This window comes from Mauremys mutica, chromosome 7 (genome assembly GCF_020497125.1).
Source record: "Mauremys mutica isolate MM-2020 ecotype Southern chromosome 7, ASM2049712v1, whole genome shotgun sequence".
Lineage (NCBI taxonomy): Eukaryota > Metazoa > Chordata > Testudines > Geoemydidae > Mauremys > Mauremys mutica.
In genome coordinates, this window is record NC_059078.1 from 1,057,904 (window position 1) to 1,085,629 (window position 27,726).

The 27,726-nt window shown below is 48.8% G+C and overlaps 1 protein-coding gene across 5 annotated transcripts in view; it reads right to left on the bottom strand.

Annotated features, from left to right (window-relative positions):
• Positions 1–3,442: 3,442 nt before the first annotated feature.
• Positions 3,443–27,726, bottom strand: part of IHO1 (interactor of HORMAD1 1) — a 75,454-nt gene continuing 51,170 nt past the window's right edge. For 2 of the 5 annotated variants that reach the window (XM_045025171.1, XM_045025173.1), the window contains exons 6-8: positions 25,104–25,191; positions 19,389–19,492; positions 15,993–18,542 (exon numbers count right to left, since the gene is read on the bottom strand). In XM_045025171.1, the coding sequence (XP_044881106.1) occupies positions 17,214–18,542; positions 19,389–19,492; positions 25,104–25,191 (1,521 nt within the window). In that variant the 3' untranslated portion in view covers positions 15,993–17,213. Of the gene's footprint in view, positions 3,672–14,450; positions 14,590–15,533; positions 15,628–15,992; positions 18,543–19,388; positions 19,493–25,103; positions 25,192–27,726 lie in introns of those variants that run through there. The other 3 variants (XM_045025175.1, XM_045025174.1, XM_045025176.1) reach the window with 3 other exon arrangements.

The window sequence follows — 27,726 nt, forward strand, 5'->3', positions numbered from 1 at the left end:
TGCAAAGGAATATACAGGGCGGGGCTGCCGGTTGGTCACCTGAGGGCAGGGCAGTAGAGTTCAAACCGATGGCCAGAGAGGTGAGAACAGGCATTGTGGGACACCTGCCGGAGGCAAATCACAGCTCTGTAATCGACCAGGGTGTCTACACCGGCCCCACAGCGCTGTACCCCCGGCACAGGAAGGTCTACGCCTCTTGGGGTGGGTTTTTTACAGCGCTGCATCTGCGCAGCTTCTGCGCACTGAGTGGCTTGGCAGCGTGTGCACCCCGGGAGTTACCGCGCTCAGAGCTGCTTTACTGCGCACAAACTCATCAGTGCAGACAAGGCCAAACTCTTCACCTCCAAGGGTCCATAGCTGCTGGGTTTGAGCTCCTGGCCTTCAGAGCCACGACAGAGAGCTTGTGCGCTGCCCAGCCCACATCAGATACAACGCGCACCAGTGGCTTCCACCCGTGTTTGCGAGTCAGCAGTGGGACACTGGGTAGCAGGATTCTGTTCCTGGTGCTGGGCCCAGACTGGGGGTAGTGGTTACAGAAAACAGAGTGAAAGGTTAACAACCCCCTGGTTTGGGCTCAGACTTCCAGCTGGACAAGTGTGAGTCTCTGCAGCTCTCTTCGATTCAGGCCAGCGCAGACCCCACCTCTGATTGTGGTTTAGCTGCTAACGGGTGATTTACAGAAGCACCTGCTGTGAGATCTGCCAGGCTGTATTGCAAAGTAGATGAGACTTGGCTCGGGTAAGCTGGAGCCCTGGGCTCTGTTCCCAGCTCTGGCTGAGGTGACCTTGTGCAAGCTGTGAGTTGTCTTATCTGTGACACCGATGAATGATAGGAAGGGCACTTTGCCATGAACAGGCCCTGGAAATATGTGTTAACTACTCATGCTAAGCCAGTGTTACCGGTAACATGCTGAGGCCAGGTCTATGCCACAGACCTACATGGGTGTAACGATGTCACTCAGGGGTGTGAAAAATCCACAGTTACCCTGACCAACCCCCGCCCCCCATGTAGACAGGACTATATCGATGGGGGAGCGTCTCCAGGGACAGCTTCCGTCTCGCGCCGAGGGGGTTAACAGCGCCAACGGGAGACGCTGCCCCACTGGCGTAGGGGCAGCTTCACTTAGGCGCCGCAGCTGCCCAGGGCAGGGGGTTAAGCGTAGACCTGCCCACAGGCAGGGGCGGTGAGTTGTATGGGCCTGTGATGCCTGGGCTCCACCAATGTTCGGGGTCGGGTCTCTCCCCCGTCCCCGCCTGCCCTGGGCAGCAGGTGGCTTTCCCCTGCAGCTCCATGCTACGAGGGAGCGGTGCCTGCAGAGGGAGGAGGGGAGGAGGCGCATGGTGCTGGCCCTGGCTGGACCCCCTGAGCAGCAGCCGGGGTGGGGGCTTGGGTGATTGTTGTGCTGGGCGGGATAGGGGTCCCGGTCCCACTCCCCCTCCCTTGCTGCTGCCAGTGGGAGAGGGCTGGGGGGAGTCCTCCTCTCTGGTTGCCCCACCCCAGCCCCGGGGCAGCCTGCCTGCTGCACCCCAAACTCCTCATCCCCAGCCCAGCCTCATGCCCTGCACCCCGTCCTGCACCCCAACCCCCTGCCCCAGCACCCAACCCCCCTCCCAGAGCCTTAGGCAGGTGTGTGTGGAGGGAGGGGGCGGGACTTGGACCCGTTCTGGGCACCACCAAGCATTATACGAACCTGCCGCCCCTGCCCACAGGAAGTTTCTCACACTGGAAGCAGAGCTCTGTGTGGCTCAACAGCTCGTCTCTAGACGTCCCCTCCCCCACCTCGTGTGTCTAATATCCTGGGACTCACATGGCCACAGCAACTCTGCAGAGTTCCCCCAAGGTCTGTGATCTTGGCTGTGAAGGGCACAAAAATAGCCTCAGGGAATCACAGAATCGTGGGACTGGAAGGGACCTCGAGAGGTCTCTAGGCCAGTCCCCAGCACTCAAGGCAGGACTAAGTATTATCTAGACCATCCCTGACAGGTGTTTGTCCAACCTGCTCTTAAAAATCCCCCATGATGGAGATTCCACAACCTCCCTGGGCAATTTATTCCAGTGCTTAACCACCATGACAGCTAGGAAGTTTTTCCTAATGTCTAACCTAAGCCTCCCTTGCTGCAATTTAAGCTTCTTGTCCTATCCTCAGAGGTTAAGGATAACAATTTACCTCCCTCCTCCTTGTAACAACTTTTTATGTACTTGAAAACTGCTGTCATGTCCCCTCTCACTCTTCTCTTCTCCAGACTAAACAAACCCCATTTTTTCAATCTTCCCTCACAGGTCATGTTTTCTAGACCTTTAATCATTTTTGTTGCTCTTCTCTGGACTTTCTCCAATTTGTCCACATCTTTCCTGAAATGTGGCACCCAGAACTGGACACTATATTCCAGTTGAGGCGTAATCAGCGCGGAGTAGAGCAGAAGAATTACTTCTCGTGTCTTGCTCACAACACTCCTGCTAATATATCCCAGAATGATGTTTGCTTTTTTTGCAGCAGCGTTACACTGTTGACTCATATTTAGCTTGTGATCCACTATGACCCCCCAGATCCCTTTCCGCAGTTCTCCTTCCTAGGCAGTCATTTTCTGTTTTGTATGTGTGCAGCTGATTGTTCCTTCCTAACTGGAGAACTTTGCATTTGTCCTTATTGAATTTCATCCTATTTATTTCAAACCATTTCTCCAGTTTGTCCAGATCATTTTGAATTTTAATCCTATCCTCCAAAGCACTTGCAACTCCTCCCAGCTTGGTATCATCTGCAAACTTTATAAGTGTACTCTCTATGTCATTATCTAAATCACTGATGAAGATATTGATCAGAACCAGACCCAGAACGGATCCCTGTGGGACCCCACTCGATATGCCCTTCCAGCTTGACTGTGAACCATGGATAACTACTCTCTGGGAATGATTTTCCAACCAGTTCCGCACCCACCTGATAGTAGCTCCATCTAGGTTGTATTTCCGAGTTTGTTTATGAGAAGATCATGTGAGACAATATCGAAAGCCTTACTGAAGTCAAGCTACACCACATCTACCGCTTCCCCCCATCCACAAGGCTTGTTACCCTGTCACAGAAAGCTATCAGGTTGGTTTGACACGATTTGTTCTTGACAGATCCACGCTGACTGTTACTTATCACCTCATTATCTTCTAGGTGTTTGCAAATTGATTGTTGAATTATTTGCTCCATTATCTCTCCGGGGACAGAAGTTGAGCTGACTGGTCTGTAATTCCCCGGGTTGTCCTTATTCCCCTGTTTATAGCTGGGCACTAGATTTGCCCTTTTCCAGTCTGCTGGAATCTCTCCCATCTCCCACGACTTTTCAGAGATAATCGCTAATGGCTCAGATATCTCCTCAGTCAACTCCTTGACTATTCTGGGATGTATTTCATCAGGCCCTGGTGACTTGAAAACATCTATCTTGTCTAAGAAATTTTTGACTTGTTCTTTCCCTATTTTAGACTCTGCTCCTACCTCCTTCTCACTGGCACTCACTACGTTAGTCGTCCAATCACCATTAACCTTCTCGGTGAAAACCGAAACGAAGATGGAGCTCGTGGCATCAGGGGCTTGCTGTTAGTGGTGCACCTTCCACAAGGCTGCTGGCCAGGCTCTGTCTCTCAGCTCCGTCTCTCAGCTCCAGTGAAGACTGCAGCTTTTCACATCCCTGGGAGACAGTCCACAAATCAGGGCAAAGTCACAAGGCTTCTGAGAGCTGGCAACACTGATTAATGCGCCCCTGAAACTGCCCAGAGCGTTTACTGCAGGGACTGATCCTGTGTGGGCAGCGGCAGGGGAGAGAGGAGCGGAGCTGAGCAAAGCCGTTTGCATCTCTCATTTCTGTAGCCAGGCCAGTACGTTCTCCCTGGCATCAGAAAGGCGGGAGTGCTCTCCATTGCACAGGGCCTAGCCAGGGGCCAGGCAAGTCAACGGGCAGCATGGCAGTCTGCTCTGGGAGGCCATGGGTAGACCCAGCCACCAAAGAGAGCCCCACACCCAGGCTACTTTGCTGGGGGACGTGCAGAACAAGGCATAGACACACATCAGTCATCTGTAGCTGGGTGCCAGGCAGTTTGTAACCATGGAACAAGTTTAATTGAGCCCTCTGCAGTGAGAACTGAAGCTCCCGCACTCCCGCCCTTTGCAGACAGCTGCCTGCATGCTCAGTAACCAAATCGACAAACGTGGCTCAGCTCCAGTGAGGGCCCGATCCCAGCTAACAGCACAGCTCTGAGCTGTCCCTGGCCTGCTTTTCAGAGGGTTGAGCAGTCCCAGCTCCCACGCAGGTCAGTGGGAATGACAGGTGCTCAGCTCTTATGTCCTCGCTGCAGCAACTCGTCGTTTCTCCAGGTGCAGCCCCCTGGGTTTTGCAGGGACTGGTTCGTGTAGTCCTCGGGACTGGGACTGGATGGCCTCATACCAAGCACAGAACACCCTCCCTCTAAAGAACCTGTCGGGTCCAAGCCTTTTGTTCGTTATACCCAGGGGCTCGTTATAGCGAAAGGCCAATCAAAACGTCAGGGCCAGGCAGCGGGGGTGGGGCTGTGCTGTACCTGTCACTGGGATCTGGGGACCTGGTTCGTTACAGCCGAAGGTTCGTTACAGCTGAAGGGCGCTACAGAAGGTGCACTGAAAGGCTCAGCTTGTACTCTGGATTTCAAGGCAGAGTTTGGAGTCAGTTTCTGGGCTTTCCAGTGCGGAGGCCATGAGAACCCATGACCCAGGTGTTTCACCTCAGTGTTTAAGGGCGGGGGAGAAGAGTGGGAAATGTTTGGTAACCGTTTCTTTACTTTAGGTAGCAGAAAACTTTCTAAACCTGACAAGGTTTCTTATTTTGTTTTCCTTTGTACAGACATTTTTAGCCCCAAAAATAACAGCACTGACATACATATTACCATGGAAACATAATACCAGTGTCACTTCAGCTGGCAATCAAACAATACGCAAGTGAGATCCCTGCAGATGCAGGGCACTGGTGAAGTTATCAGCTGCGTAGGTAGCTAGGAAGGAGGGAAGGCCAAACCTCAGAGTGATCCCTTCCTGATCCCCTGACCTCACAACGAGCTGCCCAGCAGGACCCCACCTCTGCAGCATTGCTACTGTGAGTTACCAGCCCTGAGCCTCCCCTCTGATCCCCAAGATTCAGCCCCCAGTTGTCAGAGGGTGGGATTGAACCTGGGACCTCTGGAGCTAAATGCAGGAGCCGCTACTGCAGGAGCGAAAAGCCACATGGCTCAGGCTGTAGCAGACTCATTCATCTCTAAGGGTCTCGGTGCCACCAGAGGGGTCAGAGCCCCACACCCAGGAGGTGTCTGGGTTCCACTTGCCCCCTGACGCGCCTCATGCACGGAGATCCCAGGGCCGCCCCTTGGCAGCAGGGGAACGACTGCCAGCCCCACTGGCTTAGCCACAGCGCTCCGCACAGGCAGCCTGGGAAAAAGCTGCTGGAGCAAATGGGGCCAAAAAGCAGGAAGATGTGGACCTTAAAAAGGCCTCTCTGCCCAGCGTCCGCCCGAGGCAGCATTATCCCGCCAGGCTGACAAACATGCACCAGCCCGATTAGTACAAAGCCTGGTGGTGAAGCTGTGCAAGTAAACCTGGAGCTGAGCCCCACCAAACTCATCTCATACAGGGGCACCAAATCTCCATGAGACGGGACAGCTTGGGAGGCTAGTGGGCTGGGCAGGGTTCTGACTGGTGACTCCACGTGCACGGCGACCTCTAGTGCATTAGCAAACACTTCACGCAGCCCCTCCCCCAAGAACAGCTAGAGCTAATGTTGCACTTTCCAGAATGTTCCACATGCTGCTCCGCCTCGTCAGAGTCCCCCTGCAATCCGGGCCCCACCTGTTCTTACAGAGGGCACCTCCTTTAACCAAAATGTAACACACAGCAATACAACAAATACTAATACAGTGTCCAAAATCTCTTCGAAATAGAAGGTTTTGCAATACAAAATAATTCCGCCAATTACATTTATTCGAGGGGCTTCACACTAGTAGAAGTCTTACAGCTATATACGCCCGCTAAGCATAAGAACCAAGAACGGCCAGACTGGGTCAGACCAAAGGTCCATCTAGGCCAGTGTCCTGTCTCTGACAGTGGCCAGTGCCAGGTGCCCCAGAGGGTGTACAGGATAAGGCAGCTGGAATGATCCCCCAGACTTCCCCTCCTGGCTTCCGGCAGTCAGAGGGTTAGCATGGCCTCAAGCATGGGGCTGCTAATAGCCACTGAGGGACCCGTCTTCCATGAACTTCTCTAGTGCATTTTTGAACCCAGTTATACTTTTGGCCTTCACAACATCCCCTGGCAATGAGTTCCACAGGTTAATTGTACGTTGTGAGAAAAAGTACTTCCTCTTGTTTGTATTCAACCTGCTGCCTATTAATTTCATCAGGTGATCCTTGGTTGTTGTATTGTGGGAAAGGGTAAATAACATTTCTCTCTTCAATTAACAGACCAGTCATGATTTTATAGACCCCTATCATATCCCCCTTAGTTGTCTCTTTTCTAAAATGAACAGTCTCAGTCTTATTAATCTTTCCTCGTATGAAAGCTGTTGATCATCTCTGTTGCCATTCTCTGAACCATTTCCAGTTCCACTATATCCTTTTAGAGATGGAGTGACCAGAACTGGACACAGTATTTAAGGTCTGGGTACACCATGGATGTATATAGTAGCATTAGGATATTCCCCGTCCTAATAATTCCTAACATTCCGTTTGCCTTTTTAATTGCTGCTATGCACTGAGCTGAAGTTTTTGCAGAACTATCCAGCAAGACTCCAAGAGCTCTTTCTGGAGTGGTAACAGCTAATTTAGTTTTCCAATGTGCATTACTTTGCATTTATCAACACTGAATTTCATCTGCCATTTTGTTCCTGAGTCACCCAGTTTTGTGAGATCCCTTTGTAGCTCTTTGCAGTCTGCTTTGGATTTAAACTATTTTAAATAATTTTGTACCATCTGCAGATTTGTCACTTCACGGTTCTCTCCCTTTTCCAGATCATTAATGACTGTGCTGAACAGCACAAGTCGCAATGCAGATCCTTGGGGGACCCCGCTGTTTACCTTTCTCTATTGTGAAAACCAAATATTTATTCCTACCCTTTGTTTCCTATCTTTTAACCAGTTACTGATCCGTGAGAGGACCTTCCCTCCTGTCCCATGACTACATAGTTTCCTTAAGAGCCTTCGGTGAGGGACCTTGTCAGAGTGTTTCTGAAAATCCAAGTACACAATATTGATTGGATCCCCCTTGTCCACATGCTTATTCCCACCCTCCAAGAATTCTAGTAGATTGGTGAGGCATGATTTCCCTTTTCAAAAGCCATGTTGACTCTTCCCCAACAAATCATGTTCATCTATGTGTCTGACAATTCTGTTCTTTACTATAGTTTCTACCAATTTGCCCACTGCTGAAGTTAGATTAACTGGCCTGTAATGCCCAAGACCGCCTCTGGAGCCCTACTTAAAAATGTGCGTTACATTAGCTATCCGGTCATCTGGTACAGAGGCTTGTTTCAGCGATAGGTTACATACCATAGTTAGTGGCAAAGAGTCCTGTGGCACCTTATAGACTAACAGATGTATTGGAGCATGAGCTTTCGTGAGTGAATACCCACTTCGTCAGATCCACGAAAGCTCACGCTCCAATACGTCTGTTAGTCTATAAAGTGCCACAGGACTCTCTGTTGCTTTTTACAGATCCAGACTAACACGACTACCCCTCTGATACTTGATACCATAGTTAATAGTTCTGCAACTTCATAGCTGGGTTCCTTCAGAACTCTTGGGTGAATCCCATCTGGGCCGGTGACTCACTACTGTTTAATTTATCAGTTTGTTCTAACATCTCTTCTATTGACCCATCAGGGTGTGTCTGTACTTCAGATTTGTCCCCCGCAAAGGATAGCTCTGATGTAGGCTCTCCCCCACATCCTCTGCAGTGCAGACCAACGCAATGAATTCATTTGGCTTCTCTGCAATGGCCTTGTCTTCCTTGAGTGCTCCTGTAGCACCCGGGTTGTCTAGTGGCCCCCCTGCCTGTTTGGAAGGCTTCCTGTTTCTGGTGTGCTTAAAAACATTCTTACCGTTTCTTGCTGTATCTTTAGCAAGTTGCTTCTCAAGTTCTTTCTTGGCCTGCTGTATTATCCTGTTACCATCAACCTGCCAGAGTTTGTGCTCCTTCTTACTACCTCACTAGGATCTTACTTTCACACTTTAACGGATGCCGTTGGCCCCAATGGCCTCTATTACTCTGCTGTGTAGCCACAGTGGCACTCTTTGGGCCTCTTCTTGTCTTTCCTGGTTTGGGGTATACGTTTACTCTGAGTTATATTATGGCATCTGTAACTTGTCCCCATGCTGCTTGCAGGCGCGTAGCCCTTGTAATCTCTGTCTAACGAGGAGCCTCATTCTTGTCTAGTTACATGGCACTGCGATGGGTCCTGTGCCCCATCCTGGTCAGGGGTCAGTAGCACAGTCCTGCTGCTGTGCTCTTTATTTGCACACAGAATTTCTACCCGGACATTCTGTGGTACAGTTTGTTTGATATATGTTGTTTGCCTTATTTGACTCTCTGCTTTCTTTACCGTAATGCCACTGCCCCACCAGCACAACCGACTCTGTCGTTCCTGTATATACTATAGCCTGGTATTACCATGGCCCACTGGTTATCCTGATTCCACCTGCTAACCCACCCTGACCTCATCAGCATGCAGAGCACTCAGAGGACTGGGGGCGACGAGGCACCTGTTCCGAAAGCGCGCTGAGCCCGCCCTAGAGCAGTCACTTGCACCATCACGTGTTGGAACGCTGGCCTTCCCGTTAAACACGTGCAGTCTGGCAGGGCAGACCGGCAGAGTACAGTCCCTGGGGAGCCAGGAGATCCAGACTACATTGCTATAGCACCTTCCAGGCACGAGTTCTCTCTTAATCCTTTGCCCCTCTTCTACTATTCATGTCATCCCAAGTAACGAAAGAGCTGGCCTCACAGCCAGGGTATTTGCTGCCTGTACCCAGCACATCTCCACCCATCAACATTTAGCACCAGCTTGAAAGGAATGTTTGAGAGTTCCCGTCCCCACCGTGAGAGCTTCTCATGGTCATCATTTGCCCTGGCTTGCTATCTCCCTTTCATTGACTCTGAAGCCAACAAGCCTCCTCCTCACATGCAGCAAACACCTTGTATTTAGCTGAATTATCAGAGTAAGGCAGCTTAGGGCAGGGATACACCACAAGTGAAGTTAGAATAGTACTGCAGGCAGACATACCTGGGCTAGCTCTCCTCTAGCTAGCAGGGATAACAATGAGGTCATGGTGGCATGGATTTCACTGGAGGCTAGCCACCCTGTAATGGAGGGGGGCATAGGTGGTCTGGCCTTGAAGTCACAGCTGGCTGGGGTCTGCACATCAGGGATGGTACTCACTGAGCAGGAGTTGGAGAAATTGCAAGAACCAGGTTTGGTAAGCAAGGGTGAGGGTGGGCTCAGAGACTGGAGCTCAGAGATAGAATCATAGAATATCAGGGTTGGAAGGGACCTCAGAAGGTATCTAGTCCACCCTCCTGCTCAAAGCAGGACCAACACCAACTAAATCATCCCAGCCAGGGCGTTGTCAAGCCTGACCTTAAAAACCTCTAAGGAAGAAGATTCCACCACCTCCCTAGGTAACCCATTCCAGTGCTTCACCACCCGCCTAGTGAAATAGTGTTTCCTAATATCCAACCTAAACCTCCCCCACTGCAACTTGAGACCATTACTTCTTGTTCTGTCATCTGCTACCACTGAGAACAGTCTAGATCCATCCTCTTTGGAACCCCCCTTCAGGTAGTTAAAGGCCACTATCAAATCCCCCCTCACTCTTCTGTTCTGCAGACTAAACAATCCCAGTTCCCTCAGCCTCTCCTCATAGGTCATGTGCTCCAGCCCCTTAATCAATTTTGTTGCCCTCTGCTGGACTCTTTCCAATTTTTCCACATCCTCCTTGTACTGTGGGGCCCAAAACTGGACACAGTATCCAGATGAGGCCTCACCAATGCCGAATAGAGGGGAATGATCATGTCTCTCGATCTGCTGGCAATGCCCCTACTTATATAGCCCAAAATCCCATTAGCCTTCTCGACAACAAGGGCACACTGCCGACTCACATCCAGCTTCTCGTCCACTGTAACCCCTAGGTCCTTTTCTGCAGAACTGCTGCCTAGCCACTTGGTCCCTAGTCTGTAGCAGTGCATGGGATTCTTCTGTCCTAAGTGCAGGACTCTGCATTTGTCCTTGTCGTACCTCATCATATTTCTTTTGGCCCAATCCTCTAATTTGTCTAGGTCCCTCTGTATCCTATCCCTACCCTCCAGTGTATCTGCCACTTCTCCCAGTTTAGTGTCACCTGCAAACTTGCTGAGGGTGCAGTCCACACCATCCTCCAGATCATTAATGAAGATATTGAACAAAACCGGCCCCAGGAGCGACCCTTGGGGCACTCCGCTTGAAACCAGCTGCCAACTAGACATGGAGCCGTTGATCACTACCTGTTGAGCCAACAATCTAACCAGCTTTCTATCCATCTTATAGTCCATTCATCCAGCCCCATACTTCTTTAACTTGCTGGCAAGAATACTGTGGGAGACCGTATCAAAAGCTTTGCTAAAGTCAAGAAATAGCACATCCACTGCTTTCCCCTCATCCACAGACCCAGTTATCTCCTCATAGAAGGCAATTAGGTTAGTCAGGCATGACTTGCCCTTGGTGAATCCATGCTGACTGTTCCTGGTCACTTTCCTCTCCTCCAAGTGCTTCAGAATTGATTCCTTGAGGACCTGCTCCATGATTTTTCCAGGGACTGAGGTGAGAGTACCAGGCTGGAGTCAGGGGCGGAGTCAGGCTGAGATCAGGAGACAAGGTGAGGTCTGACGTCATGGCAGAGCAGTCTATGTGGTTACCCAAACAGCTTCCCGGGCTCACCCCTGGGGTTACACAGTGCACTTGGCCAGAGGGCTGCAGGGCTCCGTCACTCTGGGGCTTGTGGGGGCACGTCCTGTGTGCTCCCCGGCTGTGCTGCTGCTGGGCTCCCCGTGGCTGGGTGGGACACTGACCCTTATGTGCCCCAATACCAGCCTGGCAGGGACCCAGGGTATGGGCATGTACTCAGGCAACTAACCCACACCACAATGGCTATGTGACTTGTTACCTGTACTAGCGAAATGGATATCTAGCTAGCATTGGGCGTTAGACTAGAGCAGAGATGGGCAAACTACGGCCCGCGGGACTCCCCTGCCCGGCCTCTCAGCTCCTGGCCCCTTCGCTGCGGTTCCCCCTCCCCTGCAGCCTCAGCTCACCACGCCACCGGTGCAATGCTCTGGGCAGCGGGGCTGCAGGCTTCTGGGGCAGCGCAGCTGCAGAGCCCGGCCTGACCCAGTCTCTGTGCTGCATGATGGCGGTGGCATGGCCTGGCTCCAGCCACCGGTGCTCCAGGCAGCGCAGTAAGGGGGCAGGGAGCGTGTGTGTGTGTGTGTGGATAGAGGGCAGGGAAGTTCGGGGTGGTGGTGAGGAGGAGGGGGTGTGGATGGGGGAGGGGAGGTCAGGGGGCGGGGCGGTCAGGAAGGAAAGGTGGGTTGGATGGGGCGGTGGGGGGCAGTCAGGGGCAGGGGTTCTGGGGGCTGTCAGAGGACAGGGAGCGAGGTGTGTGTGGATGGGGCAGAGGTCCCAGGGGGGCCGTCAGGGAGCAAGAAGTGGGGAGACGGATAGGGCACAGCCTCCCCTAACCAGCCCTCCATACAATTTCCGAAACCTGATGTGGCCCTCAGGCCAAAGAGTTTGCCCGCCCTGGACTAGATGACGGCGACCCCTCCTGACGCTATGGTTCACTGAGTCTGTGCCTCCCTGCACTAGTTACACCTTCATTTGTGGTGTAGCCATACTCTTAATCCCTGCGCATTGACCAGGGCATTGCTGTTGTTCTCGACGAGAAATGAATGAACTCTACAGACTGGCCCAGTTACGGCGCACGCTTTCCTTTAATCCAAATCTTTCGCTAGTCCCGGCCTTTCCTCCTACAGTGATTTCAGAGGCTGTTCCATCCCACAGGTCAAGATCACTTACAGCTTCTCAACACAAGAGTGAAATAATTTTTAATCCTTTTAGAGAATACATGGAAATTGGGATCCCAAACTTGGAGCTTAACGGTTTTATATACTTTATTCCTAGCCACAGCAATCCTTTCTTTGTTTGCAGTTAGGATAAGGCTACAGAGCTGTGGGAAGGGGGGAAAAGGGAAATGGGGGTGAAAGTATCTTCCTTTTGACTAGCCAAGAGATGCACAAGAGAAAAAAGAGTGAAACTGAACAACCAGACCAGAGAATTAAGGTTATAGGCCAGTTAATTCAACCTCGGGCGTGGGCAAAATCATGGAAAGGCTGATATGGGATGCACTCAGTAAAGAAATAAAGGTTGGCAGCATAATTAATGCCAATAAACATAGTTTTATGGAAAATAGGTCTTGTTAAACAAACCTGAGTCTTTTTAAAATGAGATTACTGGTTTGGTTGATACAGGTAACTGTGTTGACATAATAGACTTCTACAAGGCACTGGATTTAGTCGCACATGAGATTCTGATTAAGAAATTAGCACTACAGAAAATCAGTATAGCATATCTAAGATGGGTTAAAATCTGGTTAACTGATAGAGCTCAAAAAAGTAATTGTAAATGGAGAATCATCATCTAATGGAGTATTTCTGGTGGGGTCCCAGAGGGATCTGTTCTCAGTGATGTGCTATTCAAAATCTTTATCAATAATCTAGAAGAAAATATAAAATTCACTGCTGGTAAAGTCTGCAGATGACACTAACATTGGTGGAGTGGTAAATATTGTTGGGGACAGGCCAGTTATACAGACCAGCCTGGTTCGCTTGGTAATGTGGGCTCATTTGATGCATTGTAACTCAACGAAATGCAAGGTCCTACATCAAAGAACCAAGTATGCAGGTCACACTTACAAAATGGGGGACTGCAGCCTGGAAAGCAGTGACACTGAAAACAACCTAGGGATCATGGTAGATAACCAGCTGAACCTGAGCTCCCAGGGCCGTGCTGCAAAGAAGGCTGTGCCCACCCCTGCTGTAGTGAGTGTCTCTACTGCAGCGCTACGTTTCTTCTGGAGACAGAGCCTAAGGGTGTGTGTGCTGGAGTGCTGGGCAAAGCATGGACCAGCGCTTTGCTCCCTGGATCACCAGTTAAATCGCTCAGAGGAACCCTAAGCTGCAAAGCTGCGCCCAGTTGACAGATTGGGGATCAGCTAGGGACAGATACAAGGCTAATGAACCTATTAGCCCAGAAAGCAGAGAAGGCCCAGGAAGGAAGCCCTCAGTGGGAGGTGGTGACATGGGAAGTTTTTACAATGGGGATGCAGAGAGCCACTGAACCAAACTGCAAACCCTAGCTATGATGGAAACCAAGGCAGGGGGTGTCGCCGCACCCCTGGCAGAAGGAGAGAGACTGGCAGGCTTTTGAGAGTCCGAGTCAGGAGAGCTCTCTCAGGGGGAAGATCCCTTATGCCTCCCCCACTCCGTGGCAGAGTGAGCTAAGGGGTGTATGTGCACAGGCGTCGACTTTGTCATTTCCTCGGGGGTGCTTGACCCCCACTCCACCCCAGGCCTGGCCCCCACTGCACCCTTTCCCCCAAGGCCCCACCCCCACCCCACCTCTTCCTGCCCCCTGCTACGCCCCCTCCCCCAAGCACATCCCGCCCTCGCTACACCCCCTTGCCTGCCGCGCCTCCTGTACGGCACTGAACAGCTGATTGCAGCGGCAGGAGGCGCTGGGAGGGAGGGGGAGGATCTGATCGGTGGGGCCACCGGTAGGTGCTGAGCACTATTTTTTTCCCCGGGGGTGCTCCAGGGAGTTGGCGCCTGTGCGTATGTGTCATTACAGAGCTGCTCCCGTCTGTAAGGGTGATGGGGAGAACGCTGTAGATCAATTGCACAAGGTGTTTGCCGAGCTCTCCGAGCGCTTTGTGGCTAGAGAAGAGACGGGGCAGAAGCGGTCTCTTGGCTCTGACTCTCGGAAAGCTGCCAATCTCTCTCCTCCCCTTCCCCCCACAGTCCCTTCCTGGGCCTGCTCTACTTTCTGGACTAATGGGCTAATTGGCCTTGTAGCTCTCTCAAGCCGTCCCCAATCTATCAGGTAGGCACAGGGAAGTGTAACTGCTGATCCAGTGATCACACTGCTGAACTGAGGTGTAAATTCCACTCCAGGAGACACCCTGGTGCTAGCTCTGATTGAGCTAGTGCATCGCCCAATGGTGTGCGTGGCCCCGCGTACATACCTACTCTCTGATCTGCAGAAGTGCTGAGCACTCCCGGCTGCAGCCGAGGTCGAGCTGTGATTTGAACATAGCAAGTGCTAAGTACACTGAGGAATGCAGCAAACACCCTCGATGATACTCACATGGTTTATAAAATGGCTCAGCAACTTCTCCAATCTCATTTCTTCCTCCAGCTACTGCAGTGGCCGTCCAAGCACAGCATCACTTCTCCAGGGGGATGTTAAATGGGTGGGAGCACCATGGGGAGGCCAGTGGTGTCACCTGAGGGCATATACAATTTGAGTATTGGCCAGGGTATTTGTTGCATTATAATGCCACACCACACACCAGAAAAATCACATTGACTCTGCAACCTTAATGTTCCTTTAATCATCCAAAAGTTAGGAAATGCCAGTTTTAAGTTTGCCTGTGCCACCTTACTCCAGCTGCTTTGTGACTGTGCATATGAGACCATTTTGAATTACACGATCACATCCTATTTATCCCACCGGGCCCCTGCCTCATTCAGTGCCCAGGATGGACCGTGCTCACTGAATGAGGGAGAGCTTTGCAGTGTGTCTGTTAGCTAACGACCTCTTCTGTTTTCTGTTTTTCAGACCTTGGGTGTGTGGAGATGCTGCAGCAGCAGGTGGCAATCCCTATGTGTTTCTCAGGAGAATCCCTGAGGCAGAAAGGAAGTGTCGTAATCTACATGTGATTACAGTTATATTTTATTGTCCTTTTTGGGCCCATTTAATCTGAGTGTTAGGGGTACCTTATGGAGCTGAGAGGACCTGAGTACTACCTCCGATGCTGCCATACCTGGAGGAGGAAGGTGTTGGGACAGAGACGACTGCAGCTTGACAGATGATAGATTGTGGGATTATACTGGGAAGGACAACTGATTTAGTGCAGCTGGTATGCTAACACTTGGTGTCCACAGTGGCACCACAGCAGTGCAGATTGACCACCATCACATCAGCCTCACTCAGAGTAAGCTGAATCCTATGGTAGTGCGACTGTCTGTTTGGTAGCAAAGGTGTCTGTGGATATGTGTACTCCGCCCCTGCCGGTGTGACCTCACGCATATGGTGTGTGCTAAGTCACATTGCGTGGAGGTTGCCATTTCATTTCTGTATAAAATGGTGCCCTCCATGCGGTGTGACCTCGCATGTACGGTGCGTATGACCGCAAGGTGTGCATTCCCGCTCCACTACAGCACTCACATCTTGGAGACTCGCTTCATCTTTTGTCTTGCTGTCACTCTCCGAGACATGTTAGTTCCTCAGACGATGCTGCCACACTGATTGAAAATGTCACCTGTCATGTTCACCAAAGAGCATTAACACAGAATCTGACATTACAGTTATAAAAAGCGATGTTATCCCTCTTCGTTAAATATCAGACAAGCTGAATAAAACGAATTATCCCAATTATATCATCTGTAGGAGACAAACTAGCTAAACAGCATATGCCTGTTAACCCACAGCAATACATGCATACGAGCCTATCCCCTGAAATCATTAGTCAGAAATTTGACATTCATGAAGAAATGGACTTGATAATCAAGTAATAGATAAACAAGGTCTTTTTATTTTGGAATGACAAAATTAGGCCATTTATATTCATGACAGCAGATCTCTTATATATTGAAGTGTTTCATTTGTTAGAGCAAACCTGATTCTGAAATTAAATAGAATAAAATTATTTGAAGTGATCAAAACTTAAACTCGAGGCTGGATGCCTTTCTAAAGGAGCTGCTGGAGTCCCATCACACTAGGAGCTGGAGGCAAGATTCTCCGGGTGGAGTTCTATGGCCTGTGTCATGCTGGAGCTCAGAACTGGTGATTCATGGTCCCTTCTGACCTTAAAACCTATGAATTTGAAACCACTGTTAACCAGAAATACTTCAGTCTTTTAAACAAAAACAGACAGAACCAAGGGTCTTTCTGGGCATCTTGTTTTATGAGTGCCACCTTTCTAGGCTTTTCTTTGAGGCCCTAATACACTAGAAACACATAAGACCAAGTTCTTGATTAGCTAAGAGATGCAGATGAGAAAAAAAAAGAGACTGAAATTGAAGAAAGTGACCAGAGAAATAAGCCCGGAAGGAGAAGAAATGCTGTATTTGGTGAACACAACAAGATATTAGGGTTTTTTTTTCCCCACACAAAAGGTACGTTTACCCAGAATAGGGCAAAAGACCTGGGGCTAATCTTAACTGTGTGAAGTCAATCATAAAAATTCCCATTCATTTCAGTGGGACCACGATTGAGTCCTTAGCCATCTGAACCACTCTAAAGAGAAAGAACGAAAAACTAGAATGAAAGCCCTAGGCCACAGACACATGTCTTTAAAAGTTTTAAATAGACTCCACTTCTAGATATAGTAACAACAGACTCAGCTGTGTTTCTGTGCCCCATATCCTGCTAGCAGGGTTCGCGCTAGTGGAAATTTAGGCAAGCATCACAGAGCCTCTTCTGCTAAGCAAAGATGACAGCAATTAGAGAACAATGGCATTTCTGCTAAGAGCAGGGAGACACCAAAATATAAAAATAATAAGGAGCACGACAGCTTTCCCAGGTGAATGGGAATCCTTGCCCCAGGCCTCATTTCTGGACAGAATACAGCAATATATTCTCATTTACAATACCCAAAGCTTGCCAATGACATGTCAATGTAGTTTAGGTCCGAGTACATCTTGTATATTGCCAGAGGGGGATGCCTTGTGTATGAAAAAGCCTTATCCCTCCATACAGGGCTCCAAGGTGCCACATGCTCAGTTATGTGCCATGTCTAAAGAGTGACAGAACCTGAGAAATTAAAAAGCCAACAGACCTAAAGGAAAAAAACGGATTGAACCAGCCACACTTCTGTTATACCTCAGGAAAATCAAACTGAAAATGTCAATCAGAATAATCACTATCAAAAACTAAGGAGCAAAATGTTGGATTCTTATGCTGGGCAGGGGCAAAAGAAAGACACGACTTATTAGAAGCCATGGTGCTTGGGAGAGTGAACCAGCTCATCTCTTTTTCGCCCTTTATGTCACTCTCCCTGGGAGAACAATCCCAGAAACAGAGAGTCTCTTTGGTATTGCAAATATCCACTCTCCTCTTATTTTCCAGTATTCCCTTTCTCTTGGCTGCAAGCCGTTCCAGGTTTTCATGGGAGTGGAGCACTGGCAAGGAGTTTTCTTTCTTCCTGTGTTGGGCCCTGCTTAGCTTTTGGTGACTGGGAGCTGAAGACCCTGGGCCAGAGTTCTCTGAATGAAGCGTAACTGTATCAGTGGGAGAGTAATTTTTTCTGGAATCCTCCAACTCCATCCACCTGCTAGTCATTTTTTTCTTCAGACCACTGTCAGGACACTTGGAAAGGTCTCCTTTTTTCTTAGTAACGTACATTCTTTTCCTCACTGTTAATTTACTCCGGCGGGGTTTTTTGGACTTTTCTTTTTTTAGTCTATTTCCTACAACTGTGATATGCATCATGTTGTCTGTGGCAAAGTCTTTGTCTCTTTGTCCAGCCATATTGTTTTGCGCAAGAGGTTGGCAAAGTTGGCTCTGATTTTGTTGTGAAGGAGTCACAGTTTTGATTCCCTTAGAGTCTTTCCTGATTAGCATCCTCAGTGGTGTGGCTTGAGGTATTTCTTGAGTAAGCAGCTGATGTCTCTCATGACTATCCCCAGAAACGTCAGTGTTGGAGCAGCGGGCACAAGGTGGATTGTTAGCAGAGGGTTGCTTTTCTAAAGCAGACGTCATCTCTTGTATAGTCATGTTTTCTTTGCCTTGTAAAGCTGTAGTAGTGAGATTAACCTTCCTTTCAGCAACTGTGTTTAAATCAGTCCTGTTTGTATCATCTTTAGCTATGTGATTCTTCATATGGGAATCTCCATGTCTATTTGCCATTGTCATGGTGTGTGGCTGAGTCTGAAAGGAACTCGTTCTGCAAACCCTCATGGTCTGATAGCACTGACAGCATGTTTTTTCCTGACTGGTGAGATAGAGGTCCTGTAATATATCTGGAGAGGTCTGGGATGCGTTATCCTTTATGCAGCTGGGAAATCTGGAAGTGGAAATGAATGTCTGCAGTTCAGCTAAGAGGTTGGGGAACGGTAGGTGATTTAACTGTTCACATAGCTTCTGATGTTGCTTATTCTGCTGAGACGTCAGTAGTTCCAGACTCTCCTTCAGTAACTGTAAGTTGGATTTCACATCTAAAATTTCCATATCTTTCTGGGGAAAGTAGTCAGCAGAGTAGAAATATTAGGCAACAAACACTAAAAACTCCAGCAGTAACATTCAAACCAAAACCCCTTTAGTATTAAATCTTAGATGGTCCACTTAGCTTTCATATCAACCCAAGTATCAGCAGTCGGGATGTTTCTGTGCAGAGCCATGTTTTCAAAAAGCAATATGGTGGTAACATTTCTTTGGGTGGGGTGAATTTCTAATTCACGGTGGTGTCTCCCTATCTTCATGAAAACAACATACCACTTCCTCCTGTGGCTTATTGTTTGCCACAAACATACAATGTGGGGCCCTTCTGGGAATCCAGCTCCATCTAGGTAGCTTAAAGTCTGACATTTCAATCTTGCACCTGTATGACAAGTCATATTTTGCTCCCTCTAAGTCCCTTGTTCTCTCCCTGAGGCCCTGTCTGACCTGACTTTCCACAAGAAGCACGCCCATCCCTCTTTATCGGAGACATACTGCACCAGCATTCTCCAAGCTGCCAGAACCCAGGCCCTTCCAGAGCACAGCTCCCAGAGCATTGGGAAATGGGGCCACCAGCACGCTGACGGCACTCTGGGACTGGCACCTGCTATCCTGGCGAACAAAAGATCATGATCAACACCCCGGTTTGGATCCCTGCAGGGCAGCATAGTGCACGATTACTAGATGGCACAGTTAGCCTAGAATTAGCATTTTAATATACATATTTTCCTCTATTAGAATGGTAACTTTCATCTTCATAACCTATCACAGGAAGGCATAATCTAATATATCATTAGTATTTTTTAAGAAATGGGAGAAATTCAGGACCCTGATTCAGCACAACAGATGAATTTCTGAACTTACAGCTGCAAGTCTCCTCTCCATCTCCAGTAATATCTGCTCAATTTGGCTTTTGTCTGTTAGAGCATTCAGCACTGATTCATAGTGGGACTGAGCAGTCTCTTGCACTAAACAAGGAAATTAATAAAAACTGCATTTACTCTTTAATTTGTAAATATGAATAAAATACTGCTTGATTCTTCCCCAGGGGGTTGAATGAAATGCTTTGCTGTGCTACACAAACATAGTGACTGGCCAGCTGAAATCTTCTGGGTCACCAATATAGGACATAAAGTAGTTTCCCCCACACCACAATAATTAGTCTTAACACTATTACTAATGCCTAATACATGCCAAAGCAAAGTAAGTGTGCAGATGAAAAATCCTATACAATCTTATACCAAAACACCATTCTTCTATATAGAACTAAATGTTTCTAATCTAAGCACATTCCACAGGGAACTACAGACCAGTCAGCCTCACCTCACTCCCCGGAAAAATCAGGAAGCAGGTCCTCAAGGAATCCATTCTGAAGCACTTGGAGGAGAGGAAGGTGATCAGGAACAGTCAACATGGATTCACTAAGGGCAAGTCATGCCTGACCAACTTGATTGCCTTCTATGATGTAATAATTGGCTCTGTGGATATGGGGAAAGTGGTGGACGTGATATACCTTGACTTTAGCAAAGCTTTTGATACAGTCTCCCACAGTATTCTTGCCAGCAAGTTAAAGAAGTATGGATTGGATGAATGGACTATAAGGTGGATAGAAAGATGGTTAGATGGTTGGCTCAACGGGTAGTGACCAACGGCTCAATGTCTAGTTGGCAGCCGGTATCAAGTGGAGTGCCCCAGGGGTCGGTCCTGGGGCCAGTTTTGTTCAACATCTTCATTAATAATCTGGATGATGGGATGGATTGCACCCTCAGCAAGTTCACAGATGACACTAAGCTGGGGGGAGAGGTAGATATGCTGGAGGGTAGGGATAGAGTCCAGAGTGACCTAGACAAATTGGAGGATTGGGCCAAAAGAAATCTGATGAGGTTCAACAAGGACAAGTGCAGAGTCCTGCACTTAGGACGGAAGAATCCCATGCACTGCTACAGGCTGGGGATCGACTGGCTAAGCAGCAGTTCTACAGAAAAGGACCTGGGGATTACAGCGGATAAGAAGCTGGATATGAGTCGGCAGTGTGCCCTTGTTGCCAAGAAGGCTAACGGCATATTGGGCTGTATTAGTAGGGCCATTGCCAGCAGATCGAGGGAAGTGATTATTCCCCTCTATTCCGCACTGGTGAGGCCACAGCTGGAGTATTGTTTCCGTTTTGGGCCCCCCACTACAGAAAGGATGTGGACAAACTGGAGAGAGTCCAGCCGTGTGTGTGTGTGTGTGTGTGTGTGTGAACAAAAATGATTAGGGGGCTGGAGCACATGTCTTATGAGGAGAGGCTGAGGGAACTGGGCTTATTTAGTCTGCAGAAGAGAAGAATGCGGGGGGATTTGATAGCAGCCTTCAATTATCATAGAATCATAGAATCATAGAATCTCAGGGTTGGAAGGGACCTCAGGAGGTCATCTAGTCCAACCCCCTGCTCAAAGCAGGACCAAACCCAACTAAATCATCCCAGCCAGGGCTTTGTCAAGCCTGACCTTAAAAACCTCTAAGGAAGGAGATTCCACCACCTCCCTAGGTAACCCATTCCAGTTCTTCACCACCCTACTAGTGAAAAAGTTTTTCCTAATGTCCAACCTAAACCTCCCCCTCTGCAACTTGAGACCATTACTCCTTGTTCTGTCATCTTCTACCACTGAGAACAGTCTAGATCCATCCTCTTTGGAACCCCCTTTCAGGTAGTTGAAAGCAGCTATCAAATCCCCCCTCATTCTTCTCTTCTGCAGGCTAAACAATCTCAGTTCCCTCAGCCTCTCCTCATAAGTCATGTGCTCCAGCCCCCTAATCATTTTTGTTGCCCTCCGCTGGACTCTCTCCAATTTATCCACATCCTTCTTGTAGTGTGGGGCCCAAAGCTGGACACAGTACTCCAAATGAGGCCTCACCAGTGCTGAATAGAGGGGAATGATCACGTCCCTCGATCTGCTGGAAATGCCCCTACTTATACAACCCAAAATGCCATTAGCCTTCTTGGCAACAAGGGCACACTGTTGACTCATATTCAGCTTTTCGTCCACCATAACCCCTAGGTCCTTTTCTGCAGAACTGCTGCCCAGCCATTCGGTCCCTAGTCTGTAGCAGTGCATGGGATTCTTCCGTCCTAAGTGCAGGACTCTGCACTTGTCCTTGTTGAACCTCATCATATTTCTTTTGGCCCAATCCTCTAATTTGTCTAGGTCCCTCTGTATCCTATCCCTACCCTCCAGCGTACCAACCACTCCTCCCAGTTTAGTGTCATCTGCAAACTTGCTAAGGGTGCAGTCCACATCATCCTCCAGATCGTTAATGAAGATATTGAACAAAACCGGCCCCAGCACCGGCCCTTGGGGCACTCCACTTGATACCGGCTGCCAACTAGACATGGAACCATTGATCACTACCCGTTGAGCCCGACCATCTAGCCAGTTTTCTATCCACCTTACCGTCCATTCATCCAGCCCATACTTCTTTAACTTGCTGGCAAGAATACTGTGGGAGACTGTATCAAAAGCTTTGCTAAAGTCCAGAAATAGCACATCCACTGCTTTCCCCTCATCCACAGAGCCTGAAAGGGGGTTCCAAAGAGGATGGAGCTTGGCTGTTCTCAGTGGTAGCAGATGACAGAACAAGGAGTAATGGTTTCAAGTTGCAGTGGGTGAGGTCTAGGTTGGATATTAGGAAACACTATTTCACTAGGAGGGTGGTGAAGCACTGGAATGGGTTCCTTAGGGAGGTGGTGGAATCTCCTTCCTTAGAGGTTTTTAAGGTCAGGCTTGACAAAGCCCTGGCTGGGATGATTTAGTTGGGGATTGGTCCTGCTTTGAGCAGGGGGTTGGATTAGATACCTCCTGAGGTCCCTTCCAACCCTGATATTCTATGATTAGCTTGTAGACCCTAGTGTCTTTAGCCCATAGTCCCAAAGGTTTTCTCTCTCGCTTTTCCCAGGGTCATACTGTATTCACAGGCTACTGATGGGCTTTCTTGCTTTTAACCTCTGCTTCTCGCATTGTTCCTGTCTGATCTCAGTCTGAGTGTTCTCACACACCCCTGTCCTGTCAACACCCAGTGCAACCCTCGGCCCACCCGGTGCTAGTTTCTGGGCAGACTCTAGTAGGCCTTTGTTTAAAGTGTGGCCCCTTAACTGTCTCTTACAGCTAACTTAACTGACGAGCTCGTACACACATCAGTTTGAACAATGTTTTAACTCAATCCATAACAAGGCTTCACCCAGTTCATGACAATATATTAAAGAAATTATGGATCTGTAGAGGGTTAGGTCAAGAATTAACAATCAACCAGAGATGGGGCAACTAGTTCCTATGTTAAACAACAAGGAGCTAAGAGGACTGTGCCAGTCTTCACCCTGCTTGTTTGTATGACATGTCCCTTTCCCTTGCTCTTTCTTTTGTTTTTGGGATGGGGCCTGCGTTTTTCCTTTGTGTATGGAATGTGCACACCATGTGATGTACACTTTCATAATGTAAATAAATCATTTAAATCTTTCTAAAACCTTAGGTAAAACAGCAGTAGCACAGGGGCGCCCAGAGGGGGGGGGCAAGGGGGGCAATTTGCCCCAGGCCCCACAGGGGCCCCCACGAGAGTTTTTCGGGGCCCCTGGAGTGGGGTCCCTCACTCACTCCGGGGGGCCCAGAAAACTCTTGCGGGGCCCGGGCCCCGGAGCTTCTTCCGCTCCCGGTCTTCACCGGTGGGGGGTCCTTCTGCTCCAGGGCGGAAGGACCCCCCACTGGCGAATTACCGCTGAAGCGGGACCCGCCGCCGAAGTTCAGCTCGGTCTTCGGCGGTAATTCGGCGGCGGGGGGCCCTTCCGTTCCGGGACCCGCCGCCGAAGTGCCCCGAAGACCGGACTGCACTTCGGCGGCGGGTCCCGCTTCAGCGGTAATTTGGCGGCGGGGGGGGCCCCGCCGCGGGTCTTCGGGGCACTTTGGCGGCGGTCCCGGAACGGAAGGGCCCCCCACTGCCAAAGACCCCAGGCCCCTGGAATCCTCTGGGTGGCCCTGGAGTAGCATATTCTGCTGCTTGGCATTACTCTGGGACTACCAGAGAGCATGGAAATAATTTCTATACAAGAGGTACAGTGAGTGAGGCAAAGGCTCCTACAGAGCATTCCTATGTCATGAGCAGCTGGAGCCACTGAAAACATTAAGTTTTCAATGCAGTGGCAAGCGTTCTGGGCTGATTCTCCTTGACACTAGGGCCCCTTCAGGGCCCCTTGACATTACTGACGCAATGTAAAAGGATTTTAATATAAACAAGAATCAAACCCACAGTTTTCCAGCTGTGCAAGTCAATGGACACTTCACTGTGTAAAGAATGAATTAGACTCTATCTCATTCACCTTTAGAGGGCCATAATGAAGAAGACAGAGAGTCTTTCAGAACCCTGTCTTCCTTAATCCACTCTTTGCTACACAGTAAATTAAGCTGGGCTCCTACAAATCCATGCTACACCCAATGCAAAATCTTTACTCCACTTTAACTTTCTAGTAGGTAGCAAAGCTGCCCCCCCAGGCACACCCAGTGGAACACAGGCCTCTTTGGAACACTGTCAGGCTGTTTGTTATAAACACTGCTAGCATTAAAAACTACTGCATGATCACCAAGTGGAACTTTTCATAGGCTCAGAGCTCAGCCACACTGGACTGAATTTTCTCTGGAACATTCCAAAGCACTCTTCCTTATAACGACCTTCTACTTCCAACCACCTCAGGGCTAGGTATACTCAAACAGGGCTGTAAACATTTTTCTTATGATGGGGAAAGTATATTTCCATTTGCCTCATACTCAGAAATGACTACAATTTCCCCCTCAGACTTAAAAAACCCCAAAAACTTCAAGCAGAGACTAGGTCTGGAAATTTTAATTCTGGTAGATGAAAAGTTTGAGAAAGTTGTGAAAACCTGATAATGGGTGCTCAGAATGTAATGTTCAGGTAACCTTAATTATAAAGATCATTAGTGCTCCAAGGATTCTAATAACGATCATCATCTACACAGAGCCAAAGATGTGCATAGTGGTTGTCTGTTGAAAACAACATTTCAGAACTCTGCTTGACACAGCAATAAACAACGTGCATGGATGGCAAATACTGCTAAGAGAAAGATCATGAATGTAGACCAGTGTTTCTCAAACCTGGGACTCCTCTTGTGTAGGGAAAGTCCCTGGCAGGCCGGGCCGGTTTGTTTACCTGCCGCGTCCGCAGTCGAACTGGCCACACGGTTCACTGCTCCAGGCCAATGGGAGCTGCTGGAAGCGGTGTGGGCCGAGGGACTTACTGGTTGCCACTTCCAGCAGCCCCCATTGGCCTGCAGTGGGCCAGACCTGCAGCCCACTGCAGCCCCCATTGGCCTGCTGTGATCAGCCAGACCTGCGGATGGGGCAGGTACACAAACCAGCCCGGCTTGCCAGGGGCTTTCCCTACACAAGCGGCGACCCCAATTTGAGAAACACTGGTGTAGACAAACCCATGATCTTGCACTACTAGTCTTATCTCCCAGCTCGGAGAAAACACACTAACTTCAGCAGTTTGACAATGTCCTCTGCTATTAACAGAAATATAGCAAGTGCTTACAGGTCTTAGAAATGGCTTCCAAGCCATCCAAAATGGATTTATTTCTTGAATCCAAACTTTCTTCAAACTTGTCCAAGCATGTTTGCAACTGCAAAAACCAAGACAAATAGGAAAATTCATGGCTTGTCATCTATTCACTGGCATTACAGTATTTGCAATAAATTGTGAAAACTGAATGGAATGCATCGAAAAGGAGTATTTATTTATACTTTAAAATGTCATTCAAAAAGGCAATCATTGCATTAAACTAAAAATAAAATTAATGCACTGCAATATTTCTAACCTCTTTATTTTGAACTTTGTAGCTAATTAATTCATTTAATGGTGTGATCTATTGTTATGGTTCACTTAAATGTCATTTCATATGTAATCAATGTGTGATTAATAGATTTAAATGGTAGGATTATAGGAGTATAAGACTGACAAGTATTTAGGAGTGACGAGTGTGTATTAGGTATATAAGTAAAGTACGGCTGTAATGCAAGGCCTACAGGTTAGGTTCTGTAAGATTTCAGTTTAGCCAAACTAGGCCTCAAGCTTAAGGAGACTTGACACGATTGGATGACGTAAGACTGACCCTATGCCAATAAAACCGGAAGATTACTGTAAAAGGTGTGCCAATAGGTAATATTACAGGAAAATAAGCCACAATGTATCTGTTCATCCCGCAAGACACCTGATTGTAACATCACAGAAAATGCTGTTCTGACTGCAGGTTACCATAGGAATATGTTTATGTAAATGTTAATAAGAAAAAGAGGAATTAATAAACAACCTCTGAAAAGCAGGGTACCCCAAAATTCATGGGATGTGGAAGTGCAGATATGGAAAAAGGGGTTGGTGTCACGCTGTCTGGAGTGGCTCACGACCATGAGTGCCCACCGCAGGGCAAGCTGTGAAAAACAGGACAGACATTCCAAATGGATGATGTGTTCTATAATTAGATTTCACCAAGCCAATATGAAATGTGAACTCCTGGATCACTGTACCAGTCTTACCTTGGAGTCACAGACAGTCCCCTTAGACTCTCCAGTCTATCTTGCCACCCAAATTGGACTTAGGCCTGGTCTACACTAGGACTTTAAATCGAATTTAGCAGCGTTAATTCGAATTAACCGCTCAACCGTCCACACCAGGAAGCCGTTTAATTCGACCTAGAGGGCTCTTTAGTTCGAATTTGGTACTCCACCCCGACGAGGGGAGTAGCGCTAAATTCGACATGGCTATCTCGAATTAGGCTAGGTGTGGATGCAAATCGAACTTAGTAGCTCCGGGAGCTATCCCACAGTGCACCACTCTGTTGACGCTCTGGACAGCAGTCCAAGCTTGGATTCTCTGACCAGCCACACAGGAAACGACCCGGGAAAATTTGAATTCCTTTTCCTGTCTGGGCACTTTGAATCTGATGTCCTGGTTGGACATCGGGGCGAGCTCAGCAGCACCTGCAACGATGCAGAGCTCTCCAGCAGAGGAGTCCATGCAATCCCAGAATAGAAAGAGGTCCCCAGCATGGACAGACCGGGAAGTCCTGGATCTGATCGCTGTGTGGGGCGAGGAGTCTGTGCTTTCGGAGCTGCGCTCCAACAAACGGAATGCAAAGACCTACGAGAAGGTCTCCAAAGCCATGGCACTCAGAGGATACAGCCGGGATACAACGCAGTGCCGCGTGAAAATCAAGGACCTGAGACAAGGCTACCAAAAAGTCAGAGCGGCAAACGGACGCTCCGGAGCCCAGCCCCAGACATGCCGCTTCTACGAGGCACTGCATGCCATTCTAGGTGGGTCTGCCACCACTGCCCCACCAGTGACCGTGGACTCTGAGTATGGGATAGTGTCGAGGGGCAGTTCCTCGGCGATGTTCGCCGATGGGGAAGATGAGGAAGGGTTTGTGGAGGACGACGCAGGTGACAGCGCTTACAATACCGCTTTCCCCGACAGCCAGGATCTCTTCATCACCCTCACAGAGATCCCCTACCAACCCTCCCCGGCCGTTAACCCGGACTCAGAATCAGGGGAAGGATCAGTCGGTAAGTGCTATAAACACGGAAACATTTATTTTTTAAAAAACAGGAATAAAAAATATGTAAAAACTATATAAAAACTTTTCCATAAAAAACTATATAAAGAGAAGGTCCACACATATAGGGATGGAACAGAAATCCTCCTGGGACACTTCCACGAAGCTCTCGGAGAGCAGCTCAAAAAGTCTCCGCAGGAGGTTCCTGGGGAGAGGTGCCTTATTTGGTGCTCCGTGGAAGCACACTCTTCCACACCAGGCCATCCTAATGTACAGCGGAATCATTGCCTCCACCAGCATGGCAGCATACGGTCCTGGTCTGTGCAGGGATTCTATCAGTATCCTCTCTCTCTCTCTCCGAGTGACCTGCCTCAGGGTAATCTCGTTCGGCGACTGCTGCATCTAATTAGGGCAATTAGTGTACTGTTACTATTGTGAATGCTTAACTTTTACTTTGCATAGCAATGACCTTCGTTTAACAGCCACGTGTTGGAGGCCGCAGAGGAAAAGCATACAGTGATCTTTCCCAGGCACAGCCGCGAGGGGCTGGAACAGGGTCAGACTTTATGCTTTCCAGATTGCCTTCAGCGGGAGGGCACAGCTATC